The 15,437-nt window shown below is 35.0% G+C and overlaps 1 protein-coding gene across 1 annotated transcript in view; it reads left to right on the top strand.

The window, feature by feature from the left end:
• Positions 1 to 7,317: 7,317 nt before the first annotated feature.
• LOC118185926 (astacin-like metalloprotease toxin 5) overlaps positions 7,318 to 15,437 on the top strand; it is a 34,081-nt gene continuing 25,961 nt past the window's right edge. Inside the window, exons 1-2 of the mRNA XM_085823025.1 lie at positions 7,318 to 7,560; positions 8,759 to 8,835. Coding sequence (XP_085679151.1) covers positions 7,518 to 7,560; positions 8,759 to 8,835 — 120 coding nt within the window. The 5' untranslated portion in view covers positions 7,318 to 7,517. The remainder of the gene's footprint in view (positions 7,561 to 8,758; positions 8,836 to 15,437) is intronic.

Genomic DNA, 15,437 nt, shown 5'->3' with positions numbered 1-15,437 from the left:
CAAAAGTTAAAACTGTTGCGGCGAAGAGGTATATCGTAAAACGGCAAATAAGATATCACGGTAGAACCACATACAATCAAAAGTCTTTAAACCGGACTCGTCGGGACTTCAGCGATTCCGGATTATCGGTTTTTCCGGATTATAGATCATCAGTTGAAATCTGGTAAGATGGCATGCAGAAATTATAAAATAAAAAATATGAAACCGTAATTTATGAAATAAAAAGCAATTATGATCTAAAGGGTATCAAAATTTACAAAAACAAGCTTAATAGTTATTTGGTTACTTTATTAAACATTTCTTTCAACACGCGCATGCGTAAAGCATACATTATGCGTAGTCCTAATTAGAAAATTGCAACCAGAAAACTATTTGATGTGTATTCATGATATTTATAATGACGAGGAATTTGATTTAAATCATATCAAAGACGGAGTACATCGAGATGAAATACTACATTTAGTAAGGAATTATAAGCCGAATAAAATAAAAACTTCTGCTCTGAAGATAAAGATAGTGCTGACAAATCAACTTCCAGTTCATTGCGCGCCGCGACGTTTCCCCTCCCCCCTCCCGCAGAGCAGCGTGGTGAAATTGATAAACAGATTTCGGAATGGTTAGAGAAACAAAGGATACGCCTTTATCCATTTTTTGCAGAATTCCACTTTTTGTTTGATGGACATCGAAACATGCTTTCGCTTTGTAGATCCTTTGGCAGCTCCAGAATCGGAAATTCTTTTTGACATAATCGAAAGTTCAAGCTTACTTTTATAAAATTGCTCTAACAGTCTGCAAAAAATAATAAGCCGGATCCAATTAGAAGATTAAGGAACAACGCAATCTGCAACATTAACTGAAATAGATAATTAGATAATTTTAGCTTAGCTTATGCCGTCCGTTATACATTAAACGCGCGTGCGTAAACGTATTATGCACATGCGTAGACACATGCGCGCATGCGTAAAGGTATTATGCGTGTGCGTAGACACATACGCGCATGCGTAAAGGTATTATGCGGATGTGTCAAAGCATAAAGAATAATCTGATAATATGGATCTGGTCTTAGACTGAAACTCAAGTTTCTCCGAAAGTACAAGTTCGTTAAAATCAAGCCAAAGAAAAATGGCACTTGCTAATATTGAAAAATGGGGTATCTTAGACGGACCTGTGAAAACAAGTACTTGCTCCGAATTTATGAAACCATAAACTGGTTCATGAGAACATATTACCTAAACTTTATTCTTTTATGGAGATTTTTGCATATGAATTGATTAACACCGTCGGACTTTAACCCTATCCATCTTTTCTTTGATAATGATCACTAACTTTTTATTTTTACAGATACTGTTATTAGAAGATCCTGATTGAATACTAATTTCATTTTTCTGTATGAATTTATTATTTCCATTTATTGTTTAATACACTGCTCAAAACAATTAAAGGATATTGCGGTTTTAGGTGGATCTTGTGGCTGGGAAACTTTTTAGCCGATTGATACATGGTCGACAGACGTAGTAGGTTTTATGAGAATAAATTACACATGTTTGGCAGAAAAAAATGCATTTTATTGCGCATTTGTGTACAAAAGGAGAAAAACACAATTTGTGCATATGAGAAACAAAGAATAAGAAAAGGTGTTTTCTTCAAAGGAAATCATTTTCAGTAGGGGGTATGGTTTCCACGGACGACCAGCAACGTTGAACACCTTTGAGGCATGGAGTCAATGAGGCTATTAATCACAAGTTGGGGTATTCTGTCCCACTCTTCCAGAAGAGCTCTTTGCAGTTCTTGGAGAGTTTGTGAGGGTGGTTGGCGGCCAGCAACTCATCTTCCTAGAGCGTCCCAAATGTGCTCTATTGGATTCATGTCTGGAGAACACGCTGGCCATTCCATTCGTACGATTCCTTCCTCGAAAAAGAAATCCTCCACCAGGTTAGCACGATGTGGCCTGCAGTTATCGTCCATTAAAATGAAGTCATCTCCGATTGCTGCAGCGTAAGAGACTACAATAGGTCTGAGGATCTCATCCCTATATCGGCGACCAGTCAGAGGTCCATCTCGAATGATGTAGAGGTCTGTGTGCCCGTCAATGGAGATGCCACCATACACCAATGCTCGCCCACCGCCAAATCTGACACTTTCGTGCACGAACGCAGGACTATTCCAACTGCCACGGTCCCTCCAGATGAAAATACGCCTATTATCAGGATGAACAGAAAAACGGGACTCGTCAGAAAAAAGAACATTGCTCCATTCATTTCTCCTCCATTTCAGATGCTCTGTTGCCCACTCCCTGCGGTCGCGACGATGCCTTGATGTTAGTCTAACACATACCATCGGTCGGCGAGCATACAGACCTACACCATGGAGCCGGTTTCGGACAGTCTGAGTTGAAACCGTGGTGCCAGTACCCGAGCGCAGGTGTTGTTGGAGAAGAGTAGCATTCATATTTCGGTGTCTCCGAGCCATTAACACTAAATAACAATCTTCATTGGGCGTTGTTGCCAGTCTACGACCTCGCCCTGGTCTTCGGCCTCCACTTCCAGTTTGCAAAAAACGGTTGCAGATCCTGGAAATCACACTTTGTGACACTCCAATGGCTTGCGCTGCTTCGGCTTGAGTTTGGCCCCCTTCTAACCTACCAACAACTCTCCAAGCTTCTGAATCGGTTAAATGACTTCGCTGAGACATCGTACTCATCGAAACAAAGCAGTCACTGAATGGCGATCATCCTTGTCTTCATTGTCTTTTATTCAGTTGAAAGTCAAATTTCATTCACTGCCTCTGAAGCGACGTTTTTGACGTCGAACTCAAAATTAGCATACTCCACAGTTTGAAAACCCGAAAAATTTGCATTTGTGATTCTCTTCTTCCATTTTCGGCAAAAACAAATTCGCTTAGATCTTTATTTTATATAAAACTTACAATATCCTTTAATTGTTTTGAGCAGTGTAGTATTAGTATCTTCAATTTTAGAGTGTTTTATATATTGTATGCGAGTGTTATCTGAGGGCATCTGACAATGTAGTATGGCGGAAAAGGCTATGGTACTGTGACTGCAACTTATGCAATTCCATAGCAACAAGCAATTCCATAGCTCTATCTAGATGAGCGAGCAGATGATGACGAATGCAGATGTGTGTTAATGTTGTGATGATTCTTCTTTTCTTTTCTTATTATTTTTAATTTATGCAAATTAATCGTATTTTAGTAATGACTCGATGTTTATTGGTGATATTTTTCTACATTAGGTGTCCAAAATAATAACTAATGCTTCTGTTTGAAATATACTGTTTTCACTGTCAGCTTGTCCTTTCCACTTATAATTAACAGAATCACCCTCCAGTAGAACAAATATGTGTCCACGTTATCATTAATTTTAGAGCCACCGGTGTAGATGTTAGTCATTCTACGGCGATATATTTAAGTTATGTTTCCTTATTATTTTGATTAATGAGTGTACTTTAAGAAAAATATTGTTAAAATATTTTAGTGAGTCATGGAAACAGTAAGGACTGCAAGCCATTATTATTGATACCAGCCGGCGCATTTGTGCGTACAAAAGCAGATTTTAACGTATGCATTAGCGCACAAAATAACTAGAGAGATATCAGTAAAGCACGTGGCTTATCACAAATGCGTGTGTGGCAAAACACTGTTCAAACGTGATCTCAAATCTTGTTATGTATGTAAGGATAGGACTTCTGTGTAAGAATGGGACTAATTAAGATAGAATAACACGCCGAACAAGTATTAATTTAGAAGTCAAACAACAAAAATCAGCGTTATATTTTCAATAATTTCATAGGACTAGTTTCGATGGTTTGACCAAACTATCATCCTTAGCTGCCAAAGCGCAAATGAACGAAATAAGATATAGTGATTAAATAAGATAAGAATAGTTAGACAGCAATTAAGCTACTGACGCCATCTGTTGATGAACCGAGAAATAAAACATAATTTCCGTGAAAGCTGAAGGCAAAGATGCATTAGAATTAGGATCGTCAACTAGATCAGAAAGATTTTTTTGAATGTGAAATGCCTCTAGAAAATCAAATTCACCAATGGAAAATGTTTTTTGAGTAATTTTGGCTGCAGAAAAATTGCAGATCGTGATTTTCGGACCAACAGTGCTGGGCAGCTGAAGACTTCTGTGTTTCCGTTTTTCTAACATATGCCTCATGTTCCTTAACGCGAAATTTTAAGGCTCTCTTAGTTTGGACAATGTAAATTAAACTATACTGGCAAGGAATCCTGTAAATACCCCAGAAATTCATATCCAGAATGAGAATTTTATGGAGAGGAAAATAAACGACCTTAAAGACAATTTCTCGAAAATACGTGCAATTTTATAGTTAATTGATGGAAAGAAGGGAATGACAATAGAATTCTTATAATCTCTTAAAACAAGAGCGTGCCTTTTGGTGTGTTAAGATGAGAATTTTTTAAGTACTTGATTAATAATGTTGGGTGAAAAGCCGCTGTCAATAGCTACTGCTTTTAAATTCTTCATCAAGACACAGTTTAGAGGAGTAAACTTGAAGTGCACGGAAAACATAGGAATAAAATGAAGCTGACTTTTGTTTAGTAGGCTGACATAATTCGAAGGCAAACCGATGAAGGCGGTACGATAAACTTTAGTACAGAAGTTGAATGTGTTACGCGTGACCAGAATGTTGAGGAACGGAAGAGAATTGCATGTCTCAAGTTCAAAAGTGAATTGAATAGCAGAATCAGTGGAATTCATTGTTGAAAGAACTTGATTTAAATCATCTTTATTACCTTCAGTAAAAGGTAAGGTTAAAAGAATCGTCTACGTAGTCGAAAACGTTAAAAGCATTTCTGCTAGAAATTTACTCATGGTTTCTTTTGATGTGAAACGTTAAATACCAATGTTCCAGTGGAAGGTGCAATAAGATGTCTAGAAACTAAACTTCGTGAATTTCATTTCTTTTGTATCGAAATTGATGAGCTAATTTCCCTCACTCAACTCTGTTTGAAACAAACGCAATTTGTTTTCCAAAATAGATATTTCAAGCAAACTGAAGGATTAGCCTCGGGAACCCCCTCCTCCTCAGTCCCGTCTTGGCTGATATCTACGTGCATTATTATGAATCAAAATTATTTGAAACTTTAAAGTTCCCAGGATGGTTCCGCTACGTAGACGATACGTTTACCCTGTTTGAAGGTGATAAAGACGTTTTAAGTAAAGTTTTTTCAACAATGAATTCCATTGATTCAGTTCACTTTTGAACTCGAGATTCAAATTATGTCATCCGACTAAACAAAAGTTAGCTTCATTTTGTTCCTATGTTTTCCGTGCACTTCAAGTGTGCTCCTCCAAACTGCCTCTTGACGAAGAACTAAATTATTTAAAAGCAGTAGCTATTGATAAGGGCTTTTCACCCAACATTGTTAATCACAGCAGTTAAAAAATTCTCATCTCAACACACCAAAAGGCACACTCTTGTTTTAGGAGATCATAAGAATTCTGTTGTCATTCATTTCTTTCCAACAATTAGCTATAAAACTGCACGTATTTTGCAGAAATTTAATTTTCGGGCCATTTATTCTTCTACCAATAAAATTCCGAGTTCCATACTCAAGGACTCCATTCCGGATAGGAATTCGTGGGGATTTTACAGGATTCCTTGCCAGTGTGGTTTAATTTACATTGGTCAAACTAAGAGAGCTTTAAAATTTCGCGTTAAAAAACATGAAGCATACGTTAGAAAAAGGAAACATAGAATTCTTCTGTTGTCCAACACTGTTGGTCCGAAAATCACACTTTCAATTTTTCTGCTGCCAAAATTATTCAAAAAACATCTTCCATTGGAGAACTGGATTTTTTAGAGGCACTTCACATTAAAAAAATCTTTCTGTTCTAGGTAACGATCCTAATTCCAATCCATGTTTGTCTTCAGCCTTTAAGGAAATTATATTTTAATTCTCGTTTCATCAGCAGATGACGCCAGTAGCTTAACTCCTGTTCAGCCATTATTATCTTATGTAATCACTATATCTTATCTCGTTATTTTGCGCTTTGGCAGCTGAAAAAACGAAACCTTTCGACGCATTCTTTTTATAATATAAGAGTTCATTTTACTTGCTTTGCAATTGACGTTCTCATTTCATCTGTTATTTATTTAAAATTTCACATTGTTCTATGTCTTAAAATTAGAAATGAAAGTTAATGACCTAAAACTGCAATAGTATATTACAGTACAAGTGAAAAAATTGACAGTTTCACTCAAGCGTGTGTCGGATTTGCGCAATGCTTATAGGGTCCTACAAAATTTTCGTAAATATTATATGAGTCCTGGGGTCTCGAAAAAAATCTCAGTGATAAAAAGGGGTCGCGACTGAAAAATGTTTAAGAACCCCTGTTCTTATATATGACCCGCTTTTTTTCTAGATGTAAAGTTAAAACAACTGAAGAATCGTAGTCTGTTAATCATCTTAGAAAGAGAATGTGTTGGTTAAGAACAATTAGTATTCTGTCAAAGTTTTCCCCTCCTGACACTACTGAAACTAGCACTTAACATAAATATTGATAATTTACTTTGGTATAGTTTCTGATCGTGGGTAATTAACCCTGTGAAGTCTTGGTAGACAGTTTTTGTAACAATTAGTTTTGTGAAAATGTTGAAATCTAGGAGAGAATTAAGGAATTTTAGTAGTTACTGTCTCACGCCTTTTCAGTATAATTCTTTTCAACACTGTGACATTCTCTTCAGCTAATTTCCTATAGCTCAACAATTAATCTCATTAGAGAAACTTCTTCGCGCTTTTAAGAACATAGGCATAATTATTCGTGAGTAATTTTTCCTTTCTTGAACTCTGCTTTATCTCCCATTTATTTCTGCTTAGTTTCCTATTTATTTTCTATAATTTTTAGCACCTGAAGTCAGAACTTCTGAAAACTCAAACTTCACACTCTGCTGTTGTTGATTATATTCAAATCTTTCTATGTTCTCAACTAGAGATGCAGATGTTGTCTTATGGTAGATTCAGTAGGAAATCCGAAGTGTTATTTATATTCGACAAGTGTTTCAGTTACACTGTCCGTGATACATATGTTATGAAACTTAGGAGTAAACAAATGCCATTTTATCTCTACGCTGACAATCGATCCATTGACAAAAAATTATCAGTTAGGTGAATTGTCTCTGGTGCCAGTGAAATTTGAATATCAATTCTTCTCTTATGACAGATAGCTGGAACGTATGAGTATTGTTCATCTTTCTCCATCTGTGTTTTGTCAATTAGATAACTGATGTACTACTGGTATTTATGTAAAATTAATATAAAAAACAAGTACTTATTTAAATAAACCCTGGCTACTTCTTTTATTTGTGTTTCTGTTCACGGTTATTCTAGCTCTCTGTTTTTATTCACGTAACAAGGGGTGCTGTGCTTTTGCTGAAATCATCGATTAAGAAGTCTTCAGATATCACAGAAATAAAATTTTGCACTTTTTTATTCGAAAAAAAAACATCTGCAAATTACAAGTTAAAATGCGCTTATTGTTGGAGATTATAATGCTATCACTCTTCATCAGTAAGTAAACTCTAATTTCATATACAACATAGTTTCAATTATCTGAGCTGAGTCCATACCGGAAGAGCTTGGGTAATCAATTGTAATACATTAAATAATTACTATCTCTGGTAAACGATTATTATTCTTGATTGTGTTATTTATTTTAACTACATATAACTTTATTTCCAAATGTTAAATTATTTGTTTCGACATTAAAATATATTTTAAGCAAAAAGAGCTGAAAATTTATCCTTTATTTTTAATTTTCATGTATGATCCACAGACTAATTAAAATTGCAAATAAAGCTATAATAATAATTTTAATTACCAGATTAAGCTGCAAACGTGACTTTAAAAATGGTAAAACAAAAGTGGACGAAAAGGACGTGTTTTTAAAAGTAAATCGAAACTTTATGGTGTTGTGTGCAATAAAATTGCACATTTTATTTGTAATAAGGGAATAACAGTTTCAAAAGAATACCATTTACTTCGTTCCGAATTAAATAAAGAACTCGATTGACAAATGAGCGTCGGCTATCAGTGACAAAGATAGATTTCAATAGTTTTTCTCCAAGGCTACTAATTTTATCAGATTCGAAACACCATAAGTTGCAGAAAAAAATAAATAGGTTTATAATTATTTACGTACAAAAGTGTATATTTTCTGCACGTATTAAAGGAGAATTTAATAAATAAAAGAAAGAGAATACGTTGTCATTAAATTTTCTCGAGTTTTGTCTCACTTGGAATGTTTTCTCTCAAAACATGGAGAGCTTTCATAAGTAAGTTCTTTAGGAGTTAGTTAAAAATATTAGAATTATTTAAAATTAATATATCAATTTAAAATTTTAATATTTAGCTGTTGATATGTTTGAATTACAATGCGCAACCACTAGAAACTTCTTGTATCTAGATTTTAGATTTAGAAATCTAGATTTAGATTTAGATTTTAGATAAAAAATTAATATAAATTTGATTTTTTTATTGCGTTAATATTGTTATTGTTGTTTATATTCTTTCGATACAAATTTAATAAGTAAAATTTAAAAAATTAGTTAAAACATTTTATTTTGTTACAAAAATACAGTCTTTAGATAGTGCATTCGACTCACATGCAATTTGAGTTTGAGAGCATCGTAAACAATCTCTGCGTAATTAAAAACTTTGCATTTTTCACTCATTTATATTAGAAGACTTTTGTATTCTATGATTTCAGGGGGATTTCATCTCAGGAATACTGTGGAAACCACTCGTCTCTTTCAAGGTGATATTCCCAGATTAGAAAGTATTGAAGTAAGAAAATTTTATACGTATCCCATTTAATAACATTAATCGTTACTCGTCTTGAAGTGGAATTTCTGCACTGACGTGAAACAAACGATTACCGATCTGTGCATGTGCGATGGCCGAACGGTGGCAGAGCGGTTAAGTCGCTGAATGCTAGTAGTTTGACCTGTGTTCAACTCCAGGTTTGGCTGTATTGGGCGTTTTCGTAGTTTTCCTCATGTACAACCTGAATACAATTCGGTTTCCCTTAGAAAGTCACCCACGAAGACATCGCGTTGCTTAGGCTGATAGACCCAGCGAGCTCTGCCGCGTAATCAAATAAACCAAACTAAACCTGTGTATATGTAAGAAGCAAAAGCTCAACAAACAATCTTTTTTTTTTTTTTTCTTTTTTGTGCTTAAACTGTATCAATACGACGGTTTTCATTATAAAATATTTATTGTGCTTAACTATTTTCAATCTTCTGTCAACTGAAAAGAAATTGAGCTGAAGTTTGAGGCATTATTAGCAATGTTTGCTGAATAATGGCCACCAAAACAAGTTCTAAAAATAAATTATTGCTAACAAAATGTGTTATATAAAGTAAAGAGGAGAATTTTCTGGTATGTTTAATAAAACGATTTTACGGCATGTTTATATATGTTATTTTAAATGCATTTCTTAAATAATTATATTAAATACAATAATTAATCTATATATTAAATAAATTCTGTTGAATTATGTCGTTATTTTAAATAAATTGCTGGCAAAATTATACTATCACTATAATAAATACAAATTTACCTTAAACTTCTTCTATGTATATATATTAAATAGCTCTAGCTGCATAGATATTGGATGAATTCTTATTTTATCTTTTAAGCATACTCAGTTCAGTCAAGTGAATGCTTATAACAGTTGGTAACAAATCGTACTTTTCTTATGCTCCAATTGCGATACTCTTTACTTTATATAATACATTTTGTTAGCAAGAATTCCGCCGTTTTTTATCTTTAAAGCTGGTTCAGAAGACAATTATCCGCTAATCCGTAGATATAAACATATCTTGAAAGTGTTTTAGTTTCTACTTCAATCTTTCGCAATTCAAGTAATACCGTAATAAAGAAAGTCAAATGCAAGTTTGAGTTTTCTAAAAGATACAAAACTTATATCTGCATACGCATGTATAAGTTTTGTGATACATTTATAAGGTATTTTCTTCCTCCTTCTAGTATGCCTTTGCGGTATAACGGTAGCACACTCGGCGTGTATTCGACAGGTCCCAGTTCGAGTTCCGGCGAACACATTGCCCATTTTTCATATCTTCTGCTTAAAAAAAAAAAAAAAAAAAATCGTAATGACTATATTAGTTATTTCTTGCATATAATTTAAAAAGAGAGTAGCGATTGTTACTTTATCATCGAGGCCATTCATACGCTATTTAACTAGGTTGATTTAAATATTAGTGAAAACTTTTTGAAATGTTATTACTTTCAGCAATTTAATATAATAAATTCATGAACTTTCTAGCACTCTTGCAATATTCTGATAACAGAATGATTCATGAAGCGTAGTTAAGTTTGAACAGATAAAATTAACTAACATAAAAGGTATTTTCTCTTTTTCACGTGTTTCCGTGCTTGCTTCCACTTCTATCAACTGACGCTGTCTTCATGGCTTAGCTGAACAGCACATCCGGCTAGCAAGGTTCAGTGTTTGAATTCCGGTGAGCTCACTGCCCATTTTTCATGTTTTCTGCATTGAATGACTCTACAAGTGGCGCTCGAACTAAAAGGTGAGATTTGGCTCTTGGATCTTTTCATTCCAAGTCGTCCTTTTAAAGGGATAGTACGTCTGGCAGGCAGTCGGGAGGTCTGGTGTTCGTATCCCGGTGAGGACTTTGCCCATTTTTCACAACTTCTGCATCGATAAACCTGATGAGTTTATAAACACTATAAAGAATTATGAAATTGCATTACATTAACGTCATAAGGAATTATTACATAATACCATATTATTGTTATAAGGGATTATTATATTCCCTCATGGCCTCAGCACGTCTAGCTAGTAACTTGAATACCCGTTCTTCGAATTCTTTTGAGAGTATAATTGATTTCACTCGTTTTTGCCGACTCAAAAATGTAATGGAGGATACAGCTACCATTTGGATTGTTCTGCTGGGGTCCCTGACTCCTTCTAGTCACTCTTTAAATAGAAAAAAAAAAAAAAAAAAAAAAAAGCAAGTAATTGTCACATTTTTTTTCCGTGCATGCTGTCGTTGTGGAAATCCTAAGAATGCTCAACTGTGGAAATCCTAAGAATTTCCACAGTTGTATCTGAACTAACAATGGGGGACCTCTAATACTTCATCACTTGAATTTGCTAGACTAATTCTCATGCCTCTCGACAGTCGCCTTAAAGAGGAAGACTATAAAGTATTATTTCATCACGCCATAGTGTAAGTGGCTTGCAGAAGCAGACAGAATTGTAAAATCCACAGTTCAAATCCCTGCACGCTTACTAGACTGAAAAAGAATAATACACCTTAAATTCCACCGAAATATCTAAATAAGAAATACATAATAGCTATTAAAGACTTGGCGGCTATTATGGAAGTGCTGAATAGCCTAATTTAAATACATTAATAATAATATTTGAAATATTGCAAATATTTCCAGAATGTGACTTACTGAGAAAATGGAATTGGCAAGATGTTGCCTATCTAGAAAGTTGATGAAGTACTGTCACAAACGTTCATTATCAATGGTAAAAAGACAATAAATTTTGAGGTAGGTCTGTATATCTCGAAATAATCTACTTTGCTGAATTTCGAGTAGCATTATTTTCTTAACCAGCTTATTACGAACTTTAGTTAAAGCAAATGCTAATCTAATAGCCATATTGCATATGTAGAATACGTGTTTTAAATTTAATTGGTAACAAGTTCTAAATATGTTTTTAATCCCAAAACTAACCTGTCATGATATCTGAGTTTTTAAGAAATTCACGTGTACTTATCTGCAAGTCTGCAGAGAATATGCCTGTAACTAAATGCAACTTGTGACAAATCCTCAAATAGACGTGGAAATGATTTATCGTTACGTCTAAGATGAAGCAGAATTTAAGAAGGGTGTAAAAGACAGATGCAGTTATTTAAAACTGAGTAAGTTGAGCAGAAGGCACACCTGGTGCTTACAAATCAGCCAGCATTTATGACATGAACTCAAAAATACAATTTAAATTTAAAGCTAAATCTAAGTATTTATTCGTCAGAGGCCGCGCAGAGATATTTAAACGCAAAAATTGACTCTCAAGCTGGAATGGCCAGACAGCCTATCTGAAAGAATAAAGCATCGCCGTAGATAGGAACTCTTATCTTAGAATAACAGCTAGTAACTAGGCTGAAGCTTCAGCAGGCAGAACACGCTCTGACTAAACAATCTCAAATGATCACTTAAAAACGCGGGAGCTAATTTGCATTCTGGAAGGGAAATAGGAAGAAAGAAGTGACAGCACAGATTTGGAACATAAAATAATTACTTAATTAGCATAAATAAACCTTACAAGTTAATAACTGAGTTTTTAGAAGTGACACTGCCACTGCCACTGCCTATCTGTTATCCTGAAAATCCACTGCCTGTCTATTACTTGTGAATTAAAAGAATATAATCATGCGTTGCAGAATACTTCGTTATCATATAATGTTTCAGCATTTTACTAATTTTACCCAACCATATAGTTCTCCCCATCTTCAATCTCAACTAACTACTGAGTGGCTAAATATTGTTAATGCGGTTATTTATAACTTGGAGAGAACTTAGCTATTTTAATGATTTATCTTTAATCTTAAACGTTTATTTTAAACCGTTAATATTTCCAATTCCAACCATTAAAATCGTTTAGATTATCTTCCAGATTTTATGTAATAATTCACCTATTTCAATGACTGTTCATACAGAAGATTCAGGGCCAGATCCTCTTCCAATTCATATTCTGCTCAAAATGATAACGACACGTCCGCTGTCGTTCGTTTCCCTCTTTTCGGTTCATTCTCTTTTCCAAAAGTGATACAGCTAAATTTTGCTTTCATCAATTAAAACGATTTAAGCAATAGTTTAGGTTTATCATTTAAAACGGTTTGTTCAAAGTTTAACTGGGCTTGCTTTAATGTTTTCACATGACTTAGGTTTCGATTTCTAATATTTATTAACTATTTCCTTTAAAATATAAGATATTTTATTTTATGAATTTCTTTTAATGTACTATTTATATTGGAAATTTATTTTCAATTCATATGATGCATCTTTAAACATCAGCGCTGGATGATCATATTTGATTTCAATAAATTCAGGTTTCTTTAAACTCACGAGCACATTTCAGGAAAACATACATAAAAATACCGAAAGAGGAATTTTGGTGCTTAAGACAGAACTACTTTGCATGCTTATGTTTCATTCTAAAATTAGTTCGCAGTAATTGACGTATTAATCAAATTTTCAAGTATAACGAGTCAATGATTATGTCTCAGCTAATATTCTTTAACTCAAGAATAACGGTTTGAAAAGAGGTTGGAACGAAAAAGTTTTTGTTAATAGGAAAATTGATGGTGAAGGCGATGAGTGATAGCAATGATGAGTCAATATGATTTTGATAACAGAAGTAAGCGAAAAAGAACGAATCGAGAAGTCGCCGTACGGAACTGGTATTTAAAATAATTTGTTTCTGAAAAAAATATTACATTAGTCTCTATTGTTTCTAAGATCCTTAAATGCTTCTTAGGAGAATACATTAACCACTGCCGTCTTCTTAACACTTGTACTAAAACTGGTTTCCATAATCCAACAAGAAGCATATCCCGATGCATATATAATATCAGGTGATTGCTTTGGACAAGAGAGAGATAATATGCATACAAAACCTTCCTTATGTTGCAGAAAGTAGATTTTAAAGGAAAATTGAATGTTAAATTGTAAGGATCTTAAGTTTTACTAACGTTTATTTTATTTTAAAACTTTACTATCACTTCTTATTTTCTACTTCCGGCCAGAATTATAAGCGTGAAGGATTTTATGCAAAGTTTGTCTGGCGAACGCCAAGTACTTAAGTTGTGGCTTTTTGCCAAGCAAGAGAGAGAGGAAGCAGTGAGTTCGAAGCAGGCCGCTTACCTTAGAAGTTACGCAGTTGCTATTTGCCTTCCAGGCCAGAGGTTTTAATCCTCTTGATAAATTAAACGTATTGTAGTGTTCACAGTCTCTGTGCTACATACGCTTCCTGTTATTATAAGGCCAATCTTCCACGTGTATTATTCTAAAGTTAAATTAGAGTTTAGTTTTATTTTTATACTTTTACGTTAGACCCCGAGTGGCGGGTCATTGTATTCCGAAGTACAGAAGTTATTGTATATAGAGAAAAATAAAGGGTTTTGTATACCCTTCGTCTGTATCCTGTCTACTTACTACAATTAGTGAACATAGCTTTAGTAAGCTCTCTGTTCCTAGTCAGGTCCTTGTATGTTCCCGAAGAAGGTTAGAAGGAACATTGAACCTGATAGTGGCGCCCAACGAAGAAGAATAACCATGGCCGAGTTTCAAGAAAAACCTGTGCTGCCTGCAGAAACGGCTCAGAATCCAGAAATGCCAGCTGCCGCCCTGGAAGGATTCGGTTACATCGTCCAGACCATGCGCGCTTCGATGAAACCAGAAGCAACGTTTAACGGAAACACACCGGTAACCAGTTTTTTGGAAAAATTGGATGACCACTTCATGCTCTACCCCGTGCACGAGTTTCAAAAAGTTACCTTAGCTACCAGCGCTTTGAGGGGCCAAGCGCTTAACTGGTTCAAATGTATAGGCAGAAGTCTCTTGGGTCAAGCAGGAAGTCCCACCTATACTTACGAAAATTTCAAGACTGCCCTACTAAAAGCCTTCCCTGTTGTAAAGGATCGTGCGAAATTAGAAACGGAACTTTTTAGTATATATCAACAAAGAATCGAAAACCTCTCGAGCTTTATTTTAAGAAAAATTCACGTTTTCAAGCTCTTGTATGGAAACCGTCCGGATCCTGAAATAATTCAAGTGATTTTGCCGAGGTTACTGCCCCAAGTGCAAGACTTTATTGAATTAAGAAATCCGACTACACTGGAAAAGTTATTTGAGCTAGCAATCCAGTTTGAAAGTAGAAGAACGGCGGACGTCGAAAGAAGACGCCAATATCAACAGCGAAACCAATTTGGTACGCCAAGACTACAGCAAACTCACGCATACGGCTACGGAGAAAAAGCGAATCAGTGGGCAAGGAAACCCGAGCATTCAGAAACAGCCGGCGAACGTCGACAGTTCAATAGCAACCCAGGAAAAACGTCTCAAGGCCAGGGGAAAGAGAAGGAAAGCACGGAAAGGAAAAATAATTTAAACTAAAAAGGATTTCTGCTGAAGAGAGGGTGCGGAAATCCGAAGGCCACGAAAACCCCTCTTCCTACAAGTTAAATACAGTAATGGTGAAAAATTTGACTCTTCCGAAGATTGAAGTCTTGGTGAATAATATCCCAGCCACCGCACTCCTGGATACCGGCGCGCAGTGTTCCTGTGTGGCAGAGGAGTTTTTTAGAAAGTATTTTCGCAAATACCGC

This window comes from Stegodyphus dumicola, chromosome 8 (assembly GCF_044657685.1).
Source record: "Stegodyphus dumicola isolate Sdum_Otavi_A_Nest chromosome 8, ASM4465768v1".
NCBI classification, from domain to species: domain Eukaryota; kingdom Metazoa; phylum Arthropoda; class Arachnida; order Araneae; family Eresidae; genus Stegodyphus; species Stegodyphus dumicola.
Note: the sequence above shows the minus strand (reverse complement) of the source record. Positions and strands in the feature narration are given on the sequence as shown.